This window comes from Hylobates moloch, unplaced genomic scaffold (genome assembly GCF_009828535.3).
Source record: "Hylobates moloch isolate HMO894 unplaced genomic scaffold, HMol_V3 SCAFFOLD_15, whole genome shotgun sequence".
In the NCBI taxonomy this organism is placed as follows: domain Eukaryota; kingdom Metazoa; phylum Chordata; class Mammalia; order Primates; family Hylobatidae; genus Hylobates; species Hylobates moloch.
The window spans coordinates 34,647,451-34,674,275 of record NW_026652290.1 but is presented as its reverse complement, the minus strand read 5'-3'; the positions used below and the strand labels follow the sequence as shown (position 1 = coordinate 34,674,275).

General features: G+C 36.4%; 2 protein-coding genes across 3 annotated transcripts in view; both read left to right on the top strand.

The window, feature by feature from the left end:
- Positions 1-26,825, top strand: part of LOC116483568 (sulfotransferase 1C3) — a 92,421-nt gene that overhangs the window by 25,185 nt on the left and 40,411 nt on the right. The window contains exons 3-8 of one of the 2 annotated variants that reach the window (XM_032177737.1): positions 6,795-6,923; positions 7,891-7,988; positions 9,953-10,079; positions 14,573-14,667; positions 14,806-14,986; positions 16,384-16,700. In XM_032177737.1, the coding sequence (XP_032033628.1) occupies positions 6,795-6,923; positions 7,891-7,988; positions 9,953-10,079; positions 14,573-14,667; positions 14,806-14,986; positions 16,384-16,496 (743 nt within the window). In that variant the 3' untranslated portion in view covers positions 16,497-16,700. Of the gene's footprint in view, positions 1-6,794; positions 6,924-7,890; positions 7,989-9,952; positions 10,080-14,572; positions 14,668-14,805; positions 14,987-16,383; positions 16,701-26,825 lie in introns of those variants that run through there. The other variant, XM_032177739.2, reaches the window with a different exon arrangement.
- LOC116483570 (jupiter microtubule associated homolog 1-like) lies at positions 10,945-11,641 on the top strand. Its single transcript, XM_032753660.2, has one exon. It carries the CDS (start codon positions 11,059-11,061, stop codon positions 11,521-11,523), a length of 465 nt encoding a protein of 154 aa, XP_032609551.1. The 5' UTR covers positions 10,945-11,058; the 3' UTR covers positions 11,524-11,641.

Sequence of the window (26,825 nt, the reverse complement as noted above, 5' to 3'; positions counted from 1 at the left end):
GAAAGACATATGGCCTTTTTAAACATCAACCCCCAAGGCAGCCTGCTAAAAACATGTCATACTCCAAATATTAATCTATTATCCCAGATATTAAACACAAATTGATTTTCTAATCCTCTAAACTTCTTGGAGGATGTCAGTCACGAATTTTCTGTTCTGTACCAAATAAATGTCATTCAAGGAAGCCCAATGATTGACCTTGATTTAAAATGCCTTAGATTTCTAATTCTTCTCTAAAAATTCCTAGACTGGAATACATCCTAGTAACAATGGGCACATCTAATGCCCAGAGCTCACTTTTGATAGGTCATTCTCCATTAGAAAGAACCACAGCTATTAGAAGAATTGTTGATCCCCCTCTTGAGAATAGAATATGCAAGGTGAATGTACTACATCTTCTTTTTGAAGGAGTAAGTGATCAGTATATATTTCCAGAATTGTTTGTTTTTATTAAATGTCTGTAAAAAATAAAGCACACAAAATAACCAGAAAAAATTAATGGGGACACGTAGAAGGATACAAGAACCAATGTGAAGGGGCTCACAATGGCCACATTTGGCACAGTTTGAGCATCCAAAAGAATGATCTCTAACTGATTAGGAGAACATTAAATAAAAACCTCCTGTTCAGCCATGCTGAAGAGACAAGATTGGATGTGTACTCTGTTGATAATCAAAAGGAAAACTGGACAAAATATATTAAACCACTGGTTTCTGACCTTGGATGACAATTGTCTCAGACTTCAGTCTGAAGATGCTTTCTGAACAGGGTTTACTTATAGGGAGCAAAAGAAAGAGTCATAACAAACTCATTGAGTTGAAGAGCCAGATATAGGAGTTCTGAGAGGTTGAAATGGCTGCTATTTGCAGGGAACAGCACCAGAGAGAATGAACTACACAAATAAATATCTTTAGATATCTTTAGAGAGGACCCTTTTAGTCTATTGTTGAATGGTAGACTGCACTTGCATAGAACCGAGCTCCATAAGATTAGTCAAGGAACTAACAGAAAACTATTAGTCATATAATTCCTAGAGATTATACAAGGTTGAGAGACTTCTGTGCTCCAATCAGGATATGATGGGCAGAATTTTGGTCCCCATGACACTAGTCCTCTGTTATTACATCTGCAGTTATTTCATATTACATTCCCAAAGAGATTTTGCAGCTGCTATTAAAGTAACTAATCAGCTGATATTAAAATAGGGAGATTATCTTGGACTATCTGGATGGACCCAGTGGAATCACGTGAACTCTTCAAAGCAAAGAGGAAGTCAGAGAGATGTGGCAGAGGAGAAAATCTGAGAAATTTAAAGCATAACAAAAGTTTAATGCATGATTATAGACTAAAAGATGAGAAGAGAAAGTATCAATGAAACAGTTATCTCAATACTGCAGCCACAAGCAACTGAATTCTGTTGGCATCTAGGAGCTTGGCAAAACACCCTGAAGTCCCAGATGAGAATGGCAGCCCTAGCTGATACCTTGATTTTAGTCTAGTGAGACCCTAAACAGAGGACCAGCCACGTTAAGCCCAACTTCTAACCTACAGAAACTGTGACCTAATATTCAGGTGTTGTTTTAACATATTAAATTTGTGGTAATTTGCTACCACAAACTTTTCAACCTGGAATTCCATATACCCAGTAAAAATTATATTTTAAAATATTACTTAAAAATAAAGGTCAAACACTTTTTCTCAGATAGAGAAAAGCTGAGAGAATGTGTTGCCAGCATAGCAGCACTAAAAATAAATAAATAAAAAGTTATGTTAAAGAAATTTCTTCAGTGTAACAGAAAACGATACTAATGAAAATATAGATCTGTTACACAAAGGAATAAGGAATGTCAGAAATAATAATAACATGAGAGAATATAATAGACAATTTTTCTCATTCTTAAATTTCTTAAAGGATAACATGTTACAGAGTTTATAACATATGTGCAAACTTACATTAAATGCAAACCATAAAGGTTAGTGCTTTCCATTTTTTCCCCAAATTATTGTTGCCTAACCTAAAGTTAGAAGCTATTCTCCTATCTATACTTCCATAGTTTTATAGATTTAATTTTAATTTTTTGAGGTCTGATGCATTGCACTTTGACTTTTTTGCATGTGGCACCAAGTGTCAATTCTTTATGTCTATCCTTACAACAATGTCACAGTCTTTTGAATGCTGAAGCTGAGTTAAATGTCATGAAATCAGCTAATATAAACCCTGCCACTTTACTCTATCAAAACTATTGGCTTCTAATGACAATTATATTTTCATATAAATCTTGGAATCAATTTGTCAGTTTGTGATTGAGATTGAATTGAATTTATAGATCAATTTTGAAACAGCTGATATCTTAAAAATATTGATTCTTTTGATCTATAGATATGGTATGCTTCCTTATTTATTTAATTCTTATACAACTTCTCTCATAGTGTTCTCACTTTCAAATCGTCCACAGCTTTGTTAAATTTATTTCTGAATATTTCATGTTTTCAGGTGCCATTTATTTTATCAGTGGTATTTTTAAAATGTCATGTTCCAATTGTGTGTTGCTGGAATGTTGAAAGATAATAGAGTTTTGTATATTGACTGCATATCTTATTGTGACCTCACTAAATTTCCTTAGCAGGTTAAGTGACTTTTTTTTTATTAAGCTCCTTAGTATTTTAGAAATCTATGATGTTTCCATTACAATATTAAAAAATGTGGATTTTTTAGAGGTCTCCCTTATCAAGTAGAGGAAGTGCCCAATTTGAACTTAATTTCCTCTACTTTTTAATCGTGGTATGTTGAAACTTTATTTATTGTAGATCTTTCATATACCTACATATGCATAAACATACCTGCATGTATAAAATGCATAAAATTCATTTAAAAAATCTCTCTTCAAGTGCTACTTTAACTGCTTCTCACAAATTGTAATAGGCTGTTTTTATTATCATTCCATTCATGGTATTTTTTAATATCCTTTAGAGTCATATGTTATTTAGAATTATATTGCTTAATTTCTAAATAATTGTGAATTTATTTCTGTTGTTGATTTCTAATTTAATTCCAATTGTATTCAAATAGCATGTTCTGTGTAATTCCAATTATCTTAGATTTATTTGAGAATTTTTGTTTAAATCCCATCTTATGGTTTATAGTTTTAAATGTTTCATATGCACTTGAAAAGAATGTGAGTTCTGGTACTGTTGGGTAGAATAGGATTTTTGAGTGTTCTAAAAATGCCTTTAGGTCAAGCTGGCTGATAATATGGTTAAGGTCTTCAATTTTCTACTTATTCTAGCAATTATTGAATGAGAAGTATTGAAATATTTAATTATAATTATTAACTTGTCTATTTCTCCTTTTAATGTTTACATATTTGCTTTATGTATTTGGAAGCCCTGTTATTTAAGTATGCACACATGCAGGAATATTTTGCCTTGATGAATTAACCTTTTTATCATTATGAAATGTTTCTCCTTATCCTTAGTAAAATACTTGTTCCCTTATAATATAGTTATTCCAACTAGTTTATATTTATTATTTGTATGGTACATATTTTTCTATTCTTTTACTTTCAGCCTATCATGGTTTATGTGTAAAGTACACTCTAATTGGGGTTGCTTGCAAAAGTCTATTTAATAAAATAGTTCTCATTTATTCACAGTTTTTCATTCTGTGGTTTCAGTTATCTGTAGCTAATTGTGGTCTGAAAACATAAAATGAAAAATTTCAAAAACAATTCATACATTTTAAATCACATGTTGCGTTGAGTAGCATAACGAAATTTTGGGTCACCATCTCCATCCCTCCTGGGATGTGACTCATTCCTTTGCCTGGCTTCTATGTCACCTGCTCATTAGTAGCTTAGTAGCTATCTAGTATATTAGATTGACTGTCATAGTATTATAGGGCTTGTGCTCTTGAGCACCCTCATTTTACGTAATAATGGTCCTAAAGTGCAAGAGTAGTGATGCTGCACTTTTCTATAAAGATTATATTTTATTGTTATTTGTTGTTAATCTCTTACCATTTCTAATTTATAATTAAATTTCATCATAGTTATGTATAACACATAGTGTATAAAATGGTACAGTCTAATTTCAAGCATTCAATGTGGGTGCTGAAATATACCTTTTGCAAATAATTGGGAACTAGCCTATGATTATCTGCATAATTGACTGTAAATCTACCACCTTACTATTTATTTTCTATATTTCCACCTTTATTCCTTTGTTACTCTTTTCCTGCCTTTTTTGGATTGACTGTTTTTTAGAATTCCATTTTGCCATTTCTGGTAATACCTCTTGGTTTTATTTTTCTAACAGGTACCCTAGGGTTTACAGTATGCATCTCTATCTTATCATAGTCTATGTTTAACTAATATTATATTATTTTGTGTGTTATGTAAAAAGTTTACAACAGTATTTTTTTATTCTTTCTTCTGTTCCAAGCCTTATTTTGGTCTAAGTTCAATATAAATTAGACTTCATCAAAGTCTAAAGACCCAGTTAAAAAATAAAAATACGTGACACAATTGGAGAGAAAATATTCACAATACATATATCTGGCCAAAAGGTATAAAGAACTGTTACAACTGAAAACAAAAAAAACAAAAAAAAATGTGTTAAAGTGGGAAAAAGATGTAAAAACTTATCACCAAAAAAGCTTCACTATTAAGCAATAAACACAAAACAAGATACTCCACATCATTTATCATGAGAAAATGTGACTTAATACTATAATGAAATACCACTGCACACCACTTCAAATGACTAAAAACTTGAAAATATCAAGTGTTGATAAGGGCACGGAGCAACTGAAATTCCCATGCACTGTTGGGGAGGATGTAACATGGTATTAATGTTCAACAGTTTCTTATAAAACTAAACATGCACCTAACACACAACCCAGCAATTCCAATCCTGGAGATTCGCCCCCACGCCTAAAATAAAAATCTATTTTCATCAAAAAACTTGTACACAAATATTATAGCAGACTTATTCAAAACTAGCCCAACACTGAAGAAAACCTAAATTTTTATTATCATATAAATGAAAAAACAAATCATTGCTTATCCATAAAATTGAGCTGTTCTCAGTAATAAAAAGAACTACAGATATATGCAAGAACATAAATGAATCCCAAAATAAAGAGGGTGTGTGAAAAAATTCAGACACATGAGGACATACTGTATGGTTTCATTTATATGAAATTCAACAATGTGTAAAACTAATTTATATTGACAAAAAAATAGATCAGCAGTTTCATGGAGTCAGAAGTGAGGAAAGGAATGACTGACAGCAGTAGACACAGGTTCTACTCTTTACTATGGTAATGGCTACATACATTTGTCAAATTTCATTAAATTCTACACTTATAATAGGTTCATTCTATTCTATGTAATTTTTACCACACTGAAGTTTATTTCAAAAAACATGACTCCATAATGATGAAAAAAAGAAAAAGACAGAAAAACTTACGTATTATGATTAAAGATAACTATTATTCATCCCTTAGACTAAAAAGAATTAGTTAAGAAAAAGAATTTAGAGGAATTGTAGTTCTTCCCTAATTTATGAAGGAAAGCTTTTTATATGAAGATCTACCTAATAAATAGAGAAGTGATGAGATTAGAAAATAAACAATTTGAAACCCACAATAAAAATTAGATAAAGTAGGATCATTAATGTATGAATCCTAAAATACTTAGACAAAATCTGAGGGTAACTGGCTGGTCACATGGTACTGAAATGTCACCATACAGTTTCATTCCTAAAACCAAAAGGAAATATGGACCTGTACAATGAGTGACCTGGTGGTCACCTACAAAACTGGATGATGAACAGTAGTATCACTAGCAGTGAGGCAATCAGACATATGTACATCTTGTCATGATGCAAGAAGTACCAAGCATTGCCTGAGAAATCTGCCAAAAATGTTCACCAGAACTTAACCAAGACCTGGATTCCAGCTTATGGCAAATAGAGGAAACAGAGGAACAAAAATGTACTGTGAAGAAATAATCAGACAAATCCAGAATGTGTGGAGTACTACAGGACAACTGGCTGATCTGTTCAAAAATCAATGTCAAAGAAGAACAAAAATCAGTGTCATGAAGAAAAAATATGGAAGAATGATTCTAAGCTGAGACAAAAAGGGCAGCAAAAGTAATGCAGCCAATACACCTTAATTGGGAAAAAGTGATTAATAACATTATGACACAATTTTAAAAAGTTAATATAGTTTGAGTATCTCATGTTATTAAGGATTTATTATAAACTAGATGTGATGAGAAACATTGAGTAACCATGATAAAAGAATGTCATATTGGGAGATACAGCATTTTTAGGCATGAAGTGTCATAATATAGGAAACATAGAAATGGTTCACTCAAACATGATAGCTGAGAAATTAAATACTAAAAAGATGTTTGATTGATAGATGTATACATACATATATAGATGCATAGATACATAAATAGATACATAGATGATAGATAGATGATAGATTAGATGATAGATGATAGATAGATAGATGATAGATAGATAGATAGATGATAGATAGATAGATAGATAGATAGATAGATAGATAGATAGATAGATAGATGATAGATAGATAGATAGATAGATAGATAGATAGATAGATAGATAGATGCAGGTATAATACAACAGTTTTCATTTTTGCCTTGACAACATTTATTTAATTTTAAAGTGCTCACATGTTGCTGCCTTTCTTCAAAATACTCAATAGCTTAAAATGAAAGTTCAGTTGACCAAAATTAAAGAACTATTTCAAATATTTTCAGGGACACATTGGATGCAAGAAATTTTAGACATGATTCAAAATGATGGTGATGTGGAGAAATGCAAAAGATTCCCTTCTCTAGATAGACACCCTTTCCTTGAACTGAAATTTCCCCATAAAGAAAAACCAGGTGAGTAATAAGCACCAAGACAGAAAGGACTTTCACTGCAAGATTCCAGAGCAATGTGTACTGTCTTTGACAGAGCTTCCGTGGTAGCCAGAGGTAGCCTGTGTCTTTCATGAGGTGAAATTGATCACAGGCCAACGAGTCAAACCCTAGATTGGGTCTTCAGGGCTTCCTCCTGTTCTTAGCTGGTGGCCTTTAGCTTCCCAATAAGATTTTCATTCTCTTTCTCATATTTCTCCTTTCCAATGTTATGATAAAGAACACTCCCTCTCCTTTGTATTCTCCTTCATATGTTTGAATCAGTAGAAAGGCCAGAAATCAGCAATCAGCTATTGTAAAAGGACAGGTGTGATTTCTGATTAAACAGGAGGAAAAGTAGGGGGGATATACCATGGACATTCCCAGAATTAATTGTGTGAGCTAAAAAGGTTTCTTCAGAGTGTAAAACCTGGTGAATAACATGAAATAAAGACAGACCTCTTAGAAGGCTTTCAGAAGGAAAAATCCTTTACATGTGTTTGGGATAGACAGCTATTGTCTTCCATGAAAAAAAAAAAGTGAAAATAAATGAAACCACTCTTTAGATGAAGACACAAATGTAAATTCAAAGATTTTCCAAGAATGGCAGCCTATTGTAAAAGGATGGGTGTGATTTCTGAGAAACAAAAGAGAGAGAAAAAGAGAAAGGAAAAGAACAATGATATATCATAAACATTCCCAGAATTCATTGAGGGTGAGAAAGAGCTTTACTGAAAGTCTAAAAGCTGAGAGAATAAGAGGAAATAAGCAAAAGTCTCCTAGAAGGTTAGGCAGGATTGGATGCTTTGTATGTCCTTGTGGATAAAAAATTACTATTTCCAATGAATATAAAAAAAATGTAATCACTCTTTAGACAAAGATAAAAATGGAATTGAAGTATTTTGGCAGAGTGGAGTGGCAAGAATAAAGAATACAAATTGTTTCTTGCTAGATTTGGAGATTGCTCTTGAAATGTCCTCACCACGACTGATAAAAACACATCTCCCTTCACATCTGATTCCCCCATCTATCCGGAAAGAAAACTGCAAGGTAAAAAGAGTGGGCTTTTCAAACTTCTCTTAGTCTGGTGATATAAACTATACAACTGAAGATAATTTTTAAAATAATATACTTTGAAAAATATTTTACAAAATGTAATTTGCTATTTTTCTTAGACAAAGTACTTAAAATCAAGGATCACATAAATTTGAAATCTGCAAACATCCGTGTTTTCTACAATTCTTTCTCCTCTAATCCTATTTCATGAAAAATTCTTGGTCAAATTTTCCAAAATTGAATCTGTGTTGCTACAAATCAGAGTGGATTGGGAGCTAGAATGGAGGGAAACACATTTAAAAATAAAACCCTGTTGCTTTGCTCTGCCAAAGTACTGGAAGATGCTCTCCTGGCCTCAGACGCAGAAGTATAGAATCTGCTCCTTGTCAAGGCTTCTACACCTCCATAATCTACTCAGTAGACTAAGCTCAAACCTGTCCTCATTTTTATCCCCCTCACCTCTATGTCTGATCTGTCACGAAGTCCAGTTCATTCTTCCCATCCTTCTAATCTGTGCACTACACTGCATCACTACCACCTGTATCCAAGTCAGCTCACTGCTATCTTTTGCCTCTCACTTTGTTGGCTTGCCTCTAGACCTGACCCCTCCAACCCCTCCTCTCTGTAACCTCTATTCTTCCTAAGACACAAATCTGACTAAGGCATTTCCCTACTATAAACATTTCCACAGTTGGATGGAAATGCCTCCATTCCTCTATATGACTTCCATGCCCTTGACAGTCTGTACCCTGCTTCAGCTCCTCCCCCAGTGTCTTCCCGTTCCCTGATCCTCACTACAGTCCTCCTGAAATCCTGCAGGTCCTTTCACACATGGAGCATCCACACACCTTCCACGTGCTCCCACCCGATTCACACATCTCCTCATCTTTACTTGCCTAATTCCTACCTGTTCTTCCAGTCTTTTCATAGAGACCTCCTATAGGAAGCTTCTCTGTCCCCATGGCTGGGTGAGTTTCATGTATCTATATTGGCAAATCTGTGCATGTGTTTGCCTTATCATTTTGTTCACCACGTTGCATTATAATTTTCTCTCTTCTTACCTCACTGATCAGACTGTGAGCTCCTGACAGGCAGGGACTTGATCGTGCCCAATTTGTCAAGCTAAACAGTGTCCGGCACATAGGAAGTGTTAACATCTCTGTTCTGCATTTGTAGACTGAACAATACTGAATTTCCAATGGTCACGTCACCATGTCCCTCTGTCCTAACAATGTCAGATATATATCATCAGCAAAATCACGCTAATCTTTGAGAACCACTGTCTGAAACATTCCTCCATGTGAGTCTCATACAAATATCATGGAACTAGATCTGGACTCAGTGTCCCAATTTTTGTGACAAGGCCTGACCCACTCATGTACTAAGCATGAATTAGTGGGAGTCCCTCCAATTCTCTGAAGGTCATTTACTTCTTCTGTTGAAGGATAACACCTGTTCTCTCCTTACCTAACACTAATCCTAATAGGAGCCAAATAAGATGGCATGCACCAAAATGTTTTCTCACTCTCTAGTCTTTCCCCTGTTGTGAATCTGGAAAATTTCTTTCAACTCACTGAGACACAGCTGAAACTCACCATTTCATGGCCCATTCCCTGAATGCCCAGGAATGCTTCGTTACTGGCTCTATGACTACTCAGCAGATCACATCATATTCCAACCATGATTGACAGTGCTGTCCTAATAATGTGTTCATCTTAGAGTGGTTCCTCATAACCACTCTGAAGTGGGACACTCTCGTTTGTCTTTGTGTTCTCCGTGGGTATCAGGGTTGCAGAGTCAAAAAGACTCCATTTATTTAATGTTTTAATTCCTAACTAATGTATCTAATGCTATAAACTTATAGGATATAGTTACCATTATATTGAAACACTCACTTAGAGTATTTCATGTCAGCCTATTTTTCTCTCCATGGCTTCCTTCCCTCTCCTTGATTTCAGATTGTCTATGTGGCCAGAAATCCCAAGGATTGCCTGGTGTCCTACTACCACTTTCATAGGATGGCTTCCTTTCTGCCTGATCCTCAGAACTTAGAGGAATTTTATGAGAAATTCATGTCAGGAAAAGGTGAGTTTAAACTGATTTATTTTGGTGCCCTCTTTCAGGAGACTCTAACAATAAGCACCTCTGTAAACTGGAGGAGAAAGTTACAAAAGGCTATCCTGATTGAGGAGGTCCTATCTTGATGATCTGGGACTGGAGAAGCCAGGTAGAAGAGGTATTTTTCGAAAACTGAATATAAATGTAAATTGAGGTCAGCTGGGCTCATAAGTTTTGAGACAAAGGTAAAAATCCCCAAATCCTTGACTTGAGTTTCAAACAATCAACTTCAAAATAAGAAGAGGCAACATTTCCTGTGGAAAGACCTGGCAGTGGGAAGGCATGAGATGATATCCTGCGGTTTGATCTAGCAGTGTTATTGGACGGTCAGGCCACCATGTATAGTTACAAAAGTCATACACTGCACAGCCACAGAGAGCCTTTCCCATAGGTAATAGTGCACAATCTTAGACCTGTTCACCTGCAGGAATCTCACATTAGAATTAGCAGCCATGACCCCTCATCTGCTTACTAACAAGATCACACCTTCCAGATAAGCAGTGAACACATTAGGGCCACACTTATCAAAATAGCAATTGACTAGATTTGACCAGGTGTCAAATCAGATTTGCAAGATCTCAAACCTTTCACAGAAGAAGAATATCTCATGAAAACAACAATCTCTAGACAGAAGAAAGACAAGACGGCTACATAAAGTGATTTAGGATGTAAGGACCATCTCTACATATTTGTATGAGCATTAATGCAGAAACATGATTATAGTATTTCATTATAACTGCAGTGAGCAGAACCTAGACAAATGGATAAAAATTACACGGTGTCTCCACCATTTCATTAACGTCTCTCAAATAATTAAAACTTCCATAAGCGGGCGGCGGCTCCTGCAGCGGTGGACGGCTGTTGGGTGTGGAGTTTCCCTGCGCTCCTCGGGTCCGACCCTTTGAGCTTTCTGCTCCCGCGCCAGCCTACCTCGCTCCTCGGCGCCATGACCACAACCACCACCTTCAAAGGAGTCGACCCCAACAGCAGGAATAGCTCCCGGGTTTTGCGGCCTCCAGGTGGTGGATCCAATTTTTCATTAGGTTTTGATGAACCAACAGAACAACCTGTGAGGAAGAACAAAACGGCCTCTAATATCTTTGGGACACCTGAAGAAAATCAAGCTTCTTGGGCCAAGTCGGCAGGTGCCAAGTCTAGTGGTGGCAGGGAAGACTTGGAGTCATCTGGACTGCAGAGAAGGAACTCCTCTGAAGCAAGCTCCGGAGACTTCTTAGATCTGAAGGGAGAAGGTGATATTCATGAAAATGTGGACATAGACTTGCCAGGCAGCCTGAGGCAGAGTGAAGAGAAGCCCGTGCCTGCCGCACCTGTGCCCAGCCCGGTGGCGCCGGCCCCAGTGCCATCCAGAAGAAATCCCCCTGGCGGCAAGTCCAGCCTCGTCTTGGGTTAGCTCTGACTGTCCTGAACACTGTCGTTTTGTCTGTTTCCTCCATGCTTGTGAACTGCACAACTTGAGCCTGACTGTACATCTCTTGGATTTGTTTCATTAAAAAGAAGCACTTTATGTACTGCTGTCTTTTTTTTTTTTCTTCTGAACAGGTTTCTCTCTGTCCTTGACTCTTGGGTCTGTGGGCTGTGGCATGAGTGTTTTGTAGTAGTAGATTGGAGGGAAAGCTTTGTGACACTTAGTACTGTGTTTTTAAGAAGAAATAATTTCGTTCCAGATGTGTTAGAGGATCTTTTGTACTGAGGTTTTTAACACTTTACTTGGGTTTACCAAGCCTCAACTGGACAGACCATAAACAGTCCACAGGCAGCGTTCCTGCCAGGCCCCAACCCACAGGGAGTCTCTCCGCAGAGCCTTCTTGGTGTTGCCCTAACTTGCCAGTGGCCTTTGCTCAGAGCCTCCTCCTTTGCCATGTGAACAATGAAGAGGCCTGCGCCTCATGCCTTGCCGCCTGCAAAGCAAAGAAACTGCCTTTTATTTTTTAACCTTAAAAAGTAGCCAGATAGTAACAAGACCGGCTGGCTGATGAGCAAAGCCTCTGCTCTCCGGCAGAGGAAGGCTTGGATATACAATGAAACTGACTGGAACTAAAAGCAGTAAAGCAAGGGAGGCAATCACACCGAAGTGGGTCTTCCTCCAGGAACGGGGTCCCACAGGGGTGTTGTTTTAAATAACTTAATGCTGTGTGCATGATGCTGGTGCTTGACCATGAAAGGAAAGTCTCATCCTTAAAATGTGTTGTACTTCACAATCCTGGACTGTTGCTTCAAGTAAACAATATCCACATTTTGAAAAAAAAAAAAAAAACTTCCATAAGCGAAGTGGGTGAGTTGTGATGCTGAGAGCTCCCAGTCCTTGAGGAACCTAACTATCCCTGAGCAAGTGTGTTAGGGACCTGAGCTTCATTATAACCAGTCCTGACATATTCATATTCATATTCTTTTGAGGAAAAAGAAAAATCAAAATGAAGTGACTTCCACAACATGACCTGAATAAAAACAGATATCTGGAAAAGTGAATAAATAATAATTTCTGTCAAGCATGTCTCTCCAGTGAATCAAGAGAGATAACCTCATTAGGACATTTTCTCTAGAAACATAAATTAAAACGGACTGACAGATGGAAATAAGAAAAATAACAAATCTAGATAGGACTCCATGTGAATAGATTTCCAATATTTATGCAGAGAAGTTTTGAGAGCAGGAAAAGTAGGAGGAAGCAGAGGAAGAGAGGATCCCAGCTTCTTTTCTTATATGATTTTTTCCCAAGGCCTGCGTTTTGTTATGTTTTTTGTGTCAACTTGGCTGGATTGTGACACCTACTTATTTAATCAAACAACAATCCTGTTGTTTCTGTGAAAGTGCCAATTGTGTAGTTGTGATTTACATCTATAATCAGTTGACTTTAAGAAAAGGAGATAATGTTAAATATTAATAATATGGGTGGTTTTTATGCAATCACCTGAAGGTCTTAAGAGATACAAAACTCAGGTTTCCAAAAGAAAGGATTCTGCCTCAAGGCTGTTATGTCAAATCTTGCCTGATTTTCCAGCATCCCCTACAGATTTAAAACATGCCAAGACCCACAATTGCAGGAGCCAATTCATTTAAATAAACCATATATACATAATATACATTATATATGTACATTTATCTATATATACATATTACATAGCCATTGCTTAAAATAAATTATATGTGTACACATATATATTATGCACATATATAAAACATGCACACACATACATATACATGGATGAGTCCCCTTTATACTTGGTTTCCCTTTCCTGCAGTTTCAGTCACCCACAGTCAACCCTAATCCAAAAATATTACAGTATTTCAAGAAAAGAAGGATAGAGAGAGGGAGATTACATTCACATAGATGCGAATATATTAGAGAATATTGTTATAAAAGCTGTTTTATTATTAATTTTGTTGTAATTCACTCACAGTGCCTAATATATAAATTAAACTAACATACACATGTGTGTATAGGCAAAAACATATACACTATTATAATATAATTTGGTACTATCTGTGGTTTCAGGCATCTGCTGGGGGTCATGTGATATATCCCCTGTGCATAAGGAAGAACTAATGTATTCTCCTCTGGATTTGCCTGTTGCTCTGTTTCTCTGGAGAACCTGGCTGACACAGATACCAGTCACCATGACACATGTCAAAGTTCAAGTCACTGCAAACTTACATCTTTGTTCGTCGTGATTCAAAAGAGAGCATTTCACACACTTGCTCACTTGGTCTGTGGTCATTTTCCTCTGGAGAATATTTTCCATCATCCTTCAGACAAATCTTCACGTCCATTTAGCACAATGCTTGCAACATAGCTCACCCTGAATAAAGATAGCTCCTGTGTTTATAATGACTGCCCAGAACCAAACCAGGAAGCTGCCAGAAGTTACAACCTATCAGGGACACTAAAACATCCCTGGGATAAAATATGTCGCTGGCTAATTCATGTCCACTCATTCTCTTACCAACTGGTGAAAAGAAAATGCATCCCGAGTTTACCACATAGATGTAGCCTCAGCTGGAAATAGAAGTTCTCCTCGAGGGCACCTCTCTTTCTGCTGCTGCTGCATCTCTTTCCGAACAGGAACCTGCAAACTGCATAGCACAGCTATACAGGGAAAGCAGCAGGAGGACCCTACCCTGAATCTGATAGCCTGAATTAGTTGAGTCTGAAAGTAAACACTGTTTACTCAGAATAGGGGAAGTATTTTATTACCTAATGTTTTAAGGCATGTCACAAGACAGAGTCAATGTGTGCAAAGTCACATATTACAAATGTGTACTATAAATCTCTGCTTTACACCATAAATATAGACAAATTTTATTAGTAGAAAATTATTTCCACTTCATTAAGGAACCAGAATGAAAGTTACAGAAGTCTATTTCAAAGGAGCGCTAATTTATTTTATAGCCTTTGGTTTTGTCCCGGTAATGGGAACTAACAATGTTCTGATGTTTTCCAGTTACTTGTGGGTCCTGGTTTGACCATGTGAAAGGATGGTGGGCTGCAAAAGACAGGCACCAGGTGCTCTATCTCTTCTATGAGGATATAAAAAAGGTAAGTGGCACTGAGACTTAAAGGTCAGACCCAGAAACCCTCCTGACAATGTTATTCTGTTGAACAAGGTGTCGGTTTAATTGGCCAAGCTCTTCTTCTATTAGTATTATTCACAATGCCTTTTCCTTCCATGGTCAGAATCCAAAACATGAGATCCACAAGGTGTTGGAATTCTTGGAGAAAACTTTGTCAGATGATGTTATAAACAAGATCATCCACCATACTTCATTTGATGTAATGAAGGATAATCCCATGGCCAACCAAACTAGGATACCATCTCACATATTCAATCACTCCATCTCAAAATTCATGAGGAAAGGTTGGTGGCTTTCACTGAACTCAATTCTAAAAAATTTTCTGCCCTATGGTCTAAAATCATTTTCAACCTAATTTTCAGGAAAAAGTGACTCATTTCAGTTAAATTTTGAACCTCTGCTCCCTTCACTCTGCCTGTTTGCTGAAAGCCAGTGTCAGTGGTTCTGAAACTTTAGTCACATTAGAACCCCTGCAGACCTTGCTAAAGCTTTGATTGCTGGTCCCTGCTCTGAGATACTGATTCCATAGGTCCAGGAGTAGCCCTCAAATTTGCCTTTCTCTCAAGTACACAGGTGATGCTGTTCGGTGCTGGTCACTTTGATTAGAATACCCAGCTCAACCATGAACTTCCCCTTGAAGGCTCATGCATCCTCTGAGCAGCTTTGAACACTCATCTTTAGTCTATCCCTGTAGTTCAAAACCCTAGCTAAGCACTTAGTACTTAGATTTGTAACTATTGGTATTCATGTCTGTCTCCAAAATAAGACGATAAACTGTCCTGAAGAGAATGCTGTGTTCAGTTTTGTTCCACTAGAACCTAGTATAGAGACTCATACCTCAAAAAAACTCCATAAAGGCCTGTTGTGTGAATGTATGGAAGAATGAACATTATTTCTGTCCTCAACAAGTTAACATTCTAGATACATGCAGAAATAGCTGCAAAAAGTTATAAACAAGAAAGTAAAGAGGAGGCTATACTAGGAATTCCCTAATACCAGTTCTCCTGACTGAATCAAAATTACCTTTAAAAACAGTGACCGCATTCCTGAACATTCCAATTAACTAGTTGCGAGTTGGAATCTAGAATTTGACATTATTGTCAAGTATTTCAGATTAGTCTTCTTGTCAAAGGGTAGGAAACCAGTAGAAATAAAGTACTAGGATAATTCAGAGAAACAATTCATTAGTACAGCATTTGTTGGGCTGACAAGGTAAAACAGTTTGCAGAAGATCACTAGTATCTAAATGTCACTTCCAGTGGATTTACTCTTTAATTTTACCCAACAAGAAATATCTTCTCCAATGAGGTTACTGACATCTTATAAGGTCTTTCACTGTCCCTGGGAAAATAAGATAGGATGTCCCCCAGGAAGTCCATGGTAACCAGCTGTAGACTTTGGGTTGGGTACACTACAGCCAGAAGTGTACCCTGGAGCAGAAGATTCAGCACAGTGGGGCCTGCAGCATTTGAGGAAGGAATATAAGGATGCTGTGTGCCTTGTGGTAAGAAAGCCAAGTGGAGTGGAAATGAGGGACCATTCATAGTGGAAAGACCAGGGGAGTGGGACTGAGGGACCCTCACTCATGGGAAAATCACGTGGGTAGGCTTAGGAACCATTCACTATAGAAGGGTTAGGTGGAATGGGTGCAGAGTCTGTAATGAACTTTGATGTCCTACAGGGAGGCCTGGAGACTGGAAGAACCATTTTACTGTGGCTATGAATGAGAACTTTGATAAGCATTATGAGAAGAAGATGGCAGGGTCCACACTGAACTTCTGCCTGGAGATCTGAGAGAAACAATAACAAAATAAGAGAGAGACTAAGCCAACTATTTTGCCTTTTATTCTGTTGGGCAAGGAACTGTGACTGAATGTGGAGCTTATGAGCTTCAGTCCGTCTCATTTAGTGTGCCTAGTCTGCTATAATATTAAAACATTGTTTAAAATATTAACACACCAGCTAATTCCAGTAAATAAAATAAAAGAAATAGCAGAGTCTGCCAACATGTGTTTTTTTTTTTTTTTAATACAGGTATGTTTTATTGGGGATGACGGATAAAGCAAAAACAAACAATTGCATCATGCATTCTCATGTGTGATCCCAAGTAGATTTCACAAGAAAATCACGCATAGGTATTAGAAGCCCCATTATTAAGAGAAAATGCAACACCTTGGAGTGAATATTCTATACTTTTATGTATAAATAATAACTTCCAAGAGAAAAGAGCTGATAAGTAGGTTTCAGAGTCAACATTTACATAATAGAATGACATAAAGATAAATTACTACTGCAAAATATCAATCAATTGGAAAATGATTACTCTTCTAAATTTGTCTTGTAACTAGTTTTCTTAATCAAGAGTTTGAGTTAGAGAAATCAGGCAGTGGGTACCCCTGGAAAAAATCTTCCCATGATATAAATAAAATGCTTAATGTATCTAATCTATAAATTGAGATCTGGGACAAATGCACCATGACTATGCATTGCCATTCTCTTAATAACTATGCATTGCCATTCTCTTAATAGAGTCTCTGTTGCATCACTCTAACAATAGGTATGACCTCAGATTTAATATAAATTTAGTGCTTCAAACCATGCACCAGTGAAGACCTGGCTTTTTATATGACCAACTACAATTGTCTTATAAGAAGAGAGAGTCCTGGGAGGCCTTAGCGAGAGGGCAGGTGCCAGCAGGGCAGATGGCCTCAGAGAAGACAGCATGGAAAATGTCACAAAGGGGGGAAATTTGGAAAGACTTAAACTCAGTAATAAAATTAAAGAAATGTACAAAGATATTTCAATTAACATCTTGAAAGGGAATCAGGAACAATATACAGAGCTCCAAAGGCACAGAGCAATGTAACCTCCCTGTGGTTGTGATCATTGTCTCTACCATATCACAGTGACAAAGCAGTGCTATTGTTACCCCAGACAAAGTGGAAATGACATCCTATTCTCTAGCCAACTGGATGGAAGACAAACTCAAAGGTAAACAATAGATGATGAGATTTTAAGAAAAGAGAGCATCTAGTCCCTAAAGCCTGCTGTAAGGAAGCAGAGAGGATGAAGATGGGGGGATCTAAGCCAGCCCAGAGGGGACCCTGAGGTGAAGTTTCCCCATCAGCCATGACCCCACTGCCTCCATCCAGCCAGGTAACCTAACCACCTGAAATACCATTCTTATATTTATTTGGTGATCCAGAGAAGAGATTTCCTCTAGTATTCTTTTTTTGCTATATTCTCTTTAATAATACATACAGAAGGATTACTCAATACATTTTAAATACATAAAATGCACCAATTTAAATGTACATGTTTTTAAATAGATGTATATCGATGTACATAAGTGAAACTATCACCCACATCAAGATCTGGAACATATATTTTATATATTAATGTCATATTATTTACTATATAGTTTGTTAAATGTTACATCCTATATTGTATGTTTTACATAAAATGTCTTATGTTTACATTTTCTTTAATAAAAATGTTGCTATTTCTATGATTTATAGTTTCCATTATCTTTAAACTCTTTGATCCTTTGTTTTATACAAATATACCTCAGGTTAGAGATTGATTTTTGACCCAATTTCAATTGTAATAGGGCTATTTAACCAGTTTATAGGTCATCTGTACTGTCAATCTACTTTTTGCTAATTTTAATGTCTTTTTGCTACTTTTCTTTTGCTATGTTTTTTTTTTTACCACTTCTTTTCCAAACATTGGAATGTATATATTCTATTTTGGTAGTTAACACTTATTTCCATTTCAAATTTACTTAGATGAACTATATGATGCAGTAACTACTGTTTTTCCCCATGCATCATGTACAGAAAATGAGGATGTATCCACTCCCCTCCCAAACCAGAGATTTGGAAGTTTCTTTACAGTATCAGTAGTAACAGTATGGACAAACTTGTAATTTTTTTCCCACTATACTTAAAAATAAGGGAAATAAAACTGTACTGTTTTCCAATTTTGTCAGATTTGACATTTAGAATGCTGTGATTTGTTAAATCTACAGTGACAAAGCCCTTTTACTTAGGTTTAGCTTAAGAACATGCGTATTTGTACCTACAATACTACATGATAAAAATAAAACAGTATTGTCCAATATATTGAACATATGGTATGCCCTTCCAGTTTAAATGTAAACTGAAATTTTATACCCAGCATATGTTTCTATTTTTGTATTTAGTTTTAATTCCCTATACATAACAATTTAAACTTAATGCTCCTTAAATAGTTTTAATATATACCATTAATTCTTTCATACAATTGCCTTCCTATTCTTATTTTAATTCAGGTTCTCTGTTAGCTGCAGTAAATCCTTCAGCAAAATTTTCAGGGAAGGTTCTTGGTTGATATACTTTCCTAACCCCTGTATATCTAAGAATGTCTTCCAGTTTCCTTTGTAAAGAAATGATAACTTGGCAGAGTACATAATTCTTGGCTCAAAATTATTTTCCCTTAACACTCTGGATATTGTTCCACTGTCTTCTGGCATTTAGAATTGCAGGAGAAAAATCTGAGGTCAGCCTGACTTTTGCCCCTTTGTAAGTAACCTGCTTTCTCTGATGGATGCTTGTAAAATGTTTTGTCTTTGAAATTCAAAAACGTCACCAGGATATGTCTAGATGTTGCTTTCTTTTCATTAAATTTTAAAGGTATCCTGTGAGCCTTTTCAGTTTGTAGATCTAGTTCATTCTTCAATTCTGGATAAATTTTCTTCAATTAGATCCTTAATTATTGTTTCAGCTCCACTTGCTCTGTCCTCAGTTTCACGTATTCCTATGAAGCATAGATTGTATCTCCTGGACTGGCCCTCTAGATCTTTTTCTCCTCTTATCTTAATTTCTTTTCCCCGTTTCTCTGTATTCTGTGACAATTTGTCATTTTGCACTTACTTCAGTAATTCGATTTTGTGGCCAATCCAGCATGTGCCCTTCTGTTAACTCTCTCAACTTCCTGGTATCTTCCAAGCGCTCTAATATTACCCTCTTTATCATCACGCATACGTGTTTAAGCTCCTGTATTATATGACTCTCAATCCTTCTTATATCTTGTTTCCATCTCTATATCCGTTTCAAGAGGAGGCATTTTCTCGATTACTTAGTGCTATTCCTTTCTTCTGAGGGGTGGTATTATGGCTTTTTCAGTTGCTTTTCTTAGAAACAGGGACCAAAATCAAAGATTAAAGGAGGTCTTCTGAAGCACAGAATAAAATAGACGTTGAAAACTATTCCCGTTAAGTCATCTCTGTGCACCTCATGTCAGGGCCAAGAGCCTAGCGTGTAACTTTATGGCTGACTGGGCTCTAGCCTCCTCTAGTATTCTTTAAAGGTATAGCAAGAAAGAGATTCATTAATCACCCCTGCCTTGTCAATGCACTGAAAGATTGGTTCACAGGGCTACTGTGCTTTGCAATTGGAGACATGAGAATCCATAATGAGTAGAGAGCTCTTGGTCCCAGGTACTGTCAGAGTCCAGAGTAGAGCTCACAGAGGAGGAGGCAGACTAAAGGAAAAGCAAACTTCATACTCAGAAATGATTTTCCACTAATTGAAAAGCAATAGAATGCTGTCAATAAAAACATTTCTTGTGCTACCCTTGGACTCAGCGTATTGATGACCAACTATACAAAGGTTATTTCCTTCACGCAGTGGATGATACCTACCTGCCCTTGCAGGTATTAAGGTGTATGAGGCTGAGAGTCCTGGTGTAGAGGATGGACTCGTGTGCTTTGGGCAAAGCATTTTGGCTATCTAATGTTAAGAATTGTGAAGGGTTGACAATGCCTTGATGAAAGCTCATAAAAGGTACAAACAGAGTTGCTTTGTATTTCTACAAGGAGGATATGAACTACTCTTCATCCTCTAGAGTCATGTTTTCGCTATAGGCTGCTGAGATTCAGACAGTTGACAGATATAGTGTGCCCCATGGCCTTCCCTAGAACTTTCCCCAATGTGACTGTTTCTGGACCAAACTGAAGGTCGGGCTGCTATTTCTCATGGCCCAATAACAAGATGCAGATGAACTGGGGAAGAAGAGAGTTTTTACTTCTGTAACCGGTTACAGGCAGAAGGCCTGGAAATTATCACCAAACCAACTCAAAATGACAAAGTTTTTCAGAGCTTATATACCTTCTAAGATATATGTCTACGTGTAAGTGTGCATTCATCTAAAGACATGAGTGATTAACTTCTTTTAATTTATAACTAAGATATGAGTCCTGAAGACCTTCTTCTGGAGCCTCATGAAGTTTGCTTAATTTAAATGGTTCTCTGGGTGCTGGAGTGATCACCCTTATCTTGTCTCCTGTTAAACCACTGAGGTTTGGAGAGTTCCTTCAGACCTCCAATAAACTTGTTTGTGGAGGCCTGGGGTGTTTCTTCAGAGCCCCAGTAAAACTTATATAATCCTAATTTGTACCGTTAAGAGCTCCTTCATTATTTGGTCATGCTTTAAGGCCTAGGAAAGGCCTAGGCAAAACTCTGGATGGGCTTTTGTTACATTCCAGCCTTCGTATAAGGGCACTGGTATTTTTAGCTTTTAATATTCAACTTAATCACTCATTGAATACTGAGACAGTTGTGATGGAGGCCTGCATTAATGAAACCTGCCTGCCACAATCCCCACTGTCAATTTGTGCATAATTTCTATCATGTTAGTATATTTATTTATCATGAGAATTGTAGGGATATGGGGCATTGTAATATTTCTGGCTACTTCCTGCTGAGTGAGGGTCATTGTTATGGGGCACTGAATGCAGCATTGGAATAGGGGAAGTCTATTTGTTCCCAGTAGCACTCTTTGTTTCAGGGGCTTAGAGGCAGCACCTGCTAAAACATTTAGTCTTCGGTTCACAGGGCTTTAAGAAAGCACAACTTAGGTTTCAGTGATTTCCAGTTAGGAAAAATGGGGAAAGAGGAAAAAAAAAGAAAAAAAATTGAAAACATTGTTTTGGAGAGTTGTAGCCAGAAAAATTAGAATTTAATCCAAACTGTAGAAAATAATAAAAACTGAAAAACATTTGGCAAGACTGGAATTTAACAACAGATGTACTATAATTTTGAAACATAATTTTCCTCTCTTCAGTTTTCCATTTTTATTAAATGACAAATTATGGTAGGACTGGTTTGCTTTATTATACTTGGCCAGATTATTAGGTAGGACTATAATAGGCCTATTATTATTTATAAAAGGCCTATTTATAATAGGCCTTTATTATACTAGGCCAGATTATTAGGTAGGACTGGTTTGCTTTATTATACTTGTCTAGATTATTAGTATAAAGTATACTTGGCCAGATTATTAGTATAAAGAATAATTATTTTTCACATAGGCCTTTTACACTGGCTTTGATGAAACTTTGTTTCATAGAAAGCATCTGAGATAAGACCTTTTGAAGTCAAGCCCAGCTATGGATTTGTACCATTAAATACCTATGAGTTTGGTGAATTCCTCTCCTCTTGAGGTTCCAAGATAACTTGGGGTTCCTGGTCTGTAGGAAAGTGACATTCTTTACTTATCACAGGTCAGAAACCCTGTACAGGGACTGTGTACACAAAATATGAGGTCAGTTTTCCAAGGGCTTTATTGACTCCATAAGTCAAGTTTCATTCCTTAAAGGAAAGCATGCCATTCCAATCAAAGCCATGGTAAAAAAATAACCAGTATTTTCAGCTGTGTTCTGTTACAAAAGAAAACACATTTTATTGCACTTGTGCAAATAACTATATTGCCATAACTTAAGAATACTCACAGATAGTTTCCAAATTCTGGAGAAAATCAGGTAGAGAGAAACAAGTATGCTCCAAATGTTGTTCATGGGAGTACACTAAATTGTTCAAAGTTGTCAATAGCTCAAAAGAAAAGTTTGTCTTTGAAAAGCAAAACAAAAGATTAACAATACTTTAAGCAAAATTTCAAAAAGATCACTCCAGTTTCCTTTTAGTTCATCCAGTTCATTCCTGTCCTGCTTGATATTAATGAACATTTTTGCTCTTCACAAGTCCTGAATGGTTTTCCTCTATTCTGATGTCACAATGTCCAAAATTATCATAAACCTGCATTACCCCTGTTAGAGCTTTATAGCTGATTATAAAACCACCTTCTAAAGAGGACTGAAACAAGACAACAATTGTTTATGGGTGACAAAAAGTTTTAGGGTAGCCATAGTTAAGGACACAATTGACAAGGAAACCTGTTATCTCTATGGCACACAATAATTTTAACATAACAATTATAATTATTACTAATAACGCATACTAAGATATATCAGAATTATAGGAGTTTCCCATAACTTTGGAACACATACAAATAACATATTTATACAAATATAGCCCAAAGAAAGCCAAAGTTCATTTTATATTTGACAATGTTTCCTGTATAATTTTTATACCAAATAAGCCATATTTCACCTTTATGTTAGTGTACTGTCAATGTTAAACCCAATTCTCAATAAATCCTTATAGACATATTTACCCATTTTTAATATTTGACCACAAGGTAAGATTTGTATAGACTATTTACAGCCCTTTACAATTTTTCTTAAAGAGCCGGTTAGTGCTCTCAGAGAAACCCACTGTGCTTTTATTTTAATGCTCAATTTATAGAAAAACTGGATGATACCCTTTGACTTTAGCCAATATGTTCACACACAGAATTTCCTTTACAATTAACCTTCCACAACTTGCGTACACCTTTATTTTTATTTTATCCAACTTAAAACAACCTTTTAACCTTTAATCTAGGCAAAAATCCATATATTTTACTTTCCTTATACACCTTGCATGTAAACTGTTCAATAGTCATAAATACACACTGTGCATGTAAACTGTTTCTTTAATAGTCATAAGTACACACTACACTGTTAACTCTTAGCCACCTTTACTTTTGGTGAAAACCTTCATATTTATGGGATTTTAATTATGTACTAGGGGTGGAGCCTGGGACCTAGACAAAAGTACAGATAAGGTCTGACTTATTACAGCATCTAACTCCATGTGTCCCAGACCTTACCTAGCTGAAAGCAGGCAAGTTGTACAGCTAAGAGTCATAGTAGCATTTCATAAAGCATTTAGGAGGCCTAACCACCTTTAAATTGTACAACATTTCTTGCATAAATTCCCTTTCATAAACCCTTTCACAACTTACACAGTCTTTGACATGACTTGACTTTCTGACTTGTCCTAAACATCCCTCTCTTTAAGGAACCAGTTATTTTACTTTAGGACAAGAATTTACCATACAAGATCTTTTCTTATATACATTCTCTTTTCTTTAATACCTTTTTGCATAGCTAAGGGGCTTGGCTAATTTAACATGTCCCCAGGCCTTATCTAGAATTTAACACTGAAAAATAAATTGAATAATTTTTAAGTCAAAGAAGCAGTTTATGACCTAAAGCATTTAGCAAATCTAATATTTGACCTGCGTAATTTAGACCAAATATTTACATTTTTTAGGTTGTTTTTATTTTACCAATAATCTTTAAAACTGTCTTTATTTTTATTACTTTCTTTATGTCTCTTTTATGTCCTGGTTTCTTTTACCTGGTTTTATATAGAACCTTTAAATAAGCTTTGAATTAGACAAAAATTAGTTATCCTTTAAAAAGGACACAATTTTTAGAAAGAATGTTTTCCTACAATATATTTTTATTGGAAAATACACAAATAATGAAATATCTGTTGTTTAATATAACCTTAGATTCTAAATATGACAAGTTTCTTTACGAGCATTTATCGCATTACACTTATTTGATTATTTATTTTAACCATTTACCTAGAATATTTATGAAAACAGATAGTCATCATTTGAAGTTGTGAAACCACAATTGCAAAATTATAACCAAGACAGTGAAAATGATCTGACCTAACTGACTCCCCATCTTACTTCTAACTTCCAAGCTATTCTTGTTTATTAACTTAGTTTGTGGTTTAGCTTAGAAACAAAGATGACAACAGTCTTTTCCCAGAACAAACTTTCTTTATGTCTGTGTACTAGACTGTCTAAGGCCACAAAATTAGAAGTTAGGGTATTTCAAGATATAGCTATCTTCATTAGGCCAATATTAATGTTTCATTTATTAAAAATTACACAAGCAAAGATTATTCTGTTTTGGGCTAAGTTATAGTTTTGTAGCCTCTAATGTGTAGTTTTGTATGTCACATTTTGACACCTTATAATATTTGGCAGAGATAAGTATGAAATTGCTTGATCAATTAATGCAAACAAAAATGTATGCTGGCAACTCTTAAGACATTTCTAACATTAACTTTACCAATAACTTTTTTGTTTGTTTTTGATTTTTGAGATGAAGTCTCATTCTATAGCCCAGGCTGGAGTGCAGTGGCATGATCTTGTCTCACTGCAACCTTCGCCTCCCAGGTTCATGCCATTCTCCTGCCTCAGCTTCCCAAGTAGCTGGGACTACAGGTGTCTGCCACCACGCCCAGCTAATTTTTTGTATTTGTAGTACAGACGGGGTTTCACCGTGTTAGTCAGGATGGTCTCAATCTCTTGACCTCATGATCCACCCACCTTGGCCTCCCAAAGTGCTGGGATTACAGGCTTGAGCCACCGTGCCTGGCCTTTACCAATAAATTTTAAAGCTAGTTTATTTATTAAAGATTTTACTTAAGTTACATAAACTTGAAAAGCATTTGACTAGTCTTTTATTTTTCTCTGTTAAAGTATTTAAGTGCTTTTGTCTGAGCCAATTAATTAGAACTCTTTTATATTTTTCAGTAGTGAAACATGATGTACACAAGATATAAATATACAGACATATTAGGCAATCCAATAGAAGTACATTTTCTAGAATCATAAGACCTTTTTCCTTTTTTTTTTTTTTAGACAGAGTCTCGCTCTGTCGCCCAGGCTGGAGTGCAGTGGCGCCTTTTTCCTACTTTTTAACTGGATTGTTGAGCTCTGGGCAGAGCCCACACCAAATCTTGGGTTTCCAAAAAGGGAGAATTATTATGAGGTGAGACCATGTGATGCTTTCACAGTGCAATTTAAAAAAAAAGTTTTTTCCAAACAAAGACATTTCTACGTGTCTAAATTCAACTTTTTTTCTTAAAAACCCTAGAGTAGCTTCTGTTGCAATAGCTATTAATGAAGAAAACAGAATTCAGTCAACTGAGAAGAAAAAACCCTTTGCTCAAAAAGGCAAGGTCCTAGGAGAGAAATAAATGAAAATAAAAACATGAAAGCCTTTTAAATACAAATATGAACACATACATATACACATGTAGGATGTTAGCTTTTAATTAACCTGACTTTTAACCACTGAGCTCCTAAAAAAATTATTTTTCCTTCCAAGAGGCCTCTCAGCAGGAATGGACCCAATACTTCCCATTTTCAAGTTTACATGGCATTAAAAGGAATAAGACAGATACATAAACGAGTGGAGACAAATTTCAGACAAACACAAGGGGAAGTGCACTCAGGCAAAACAGACTCAAAATCAACTCAAAACCGGATCTCAACCAAAATGCAAAGTGGGTCTTTGGAGGAGCCTTATTGCTTCCCTTGGTGGTACCGGACAAATGGCTTAACAAGCCCAGATAGGAAAACAATAGTCTCCCAGCATACGATCCGGTTAACTCACCTTTTGAGCGTGTCTGCTCCTGATCTCTGTTCTTCTCCAGTAGTGAAAGGGACATGCAATTTTGTGCATGGGACAGCCTTTGAGAGGGTTCCTGGGAAATCTCACCGACAGCTGCTGGGATCCTCCTGAAGACTGTCTCATTGCAAGCTATTGGCCACTGAAGACAGCACCATCCCAGTCTCTTCTGGCTGGCTCACTGAATTTGTTCCTGGACCAAACTGGAGGGCTGGGCTGCTATTTCACTGGCATAATAAAGAGATGCAGATGAACTGGGGAGGAAGAGAGTTTTTATTTCTGTAACCAGTTACATTCAGAGGGCCTGGAAATTATCACCAGACAAACTCAAGAGACATACCTTAGAAGAGGTGTTCCGGGGCCTGGGGAGGCATTTGGTGCCCTCACATCTACCTGCCATAACATATGCAGGGCAGCCTCTAACAAAGTCCCATCCTCAAGGTCTGTCCAAGCAAAGGGGGTGGACACAGGGAGGAGATTAA

What these genes read in the sequence shown, in the direction of transcription:
- LOC116483570 (XM_032753660.2), top strand. Translation starts at nt 11,059, where the DNA reads ATGACCACAACCACCACCTTCAAAGGAGTCGACCCCAACAGCAGGAAT.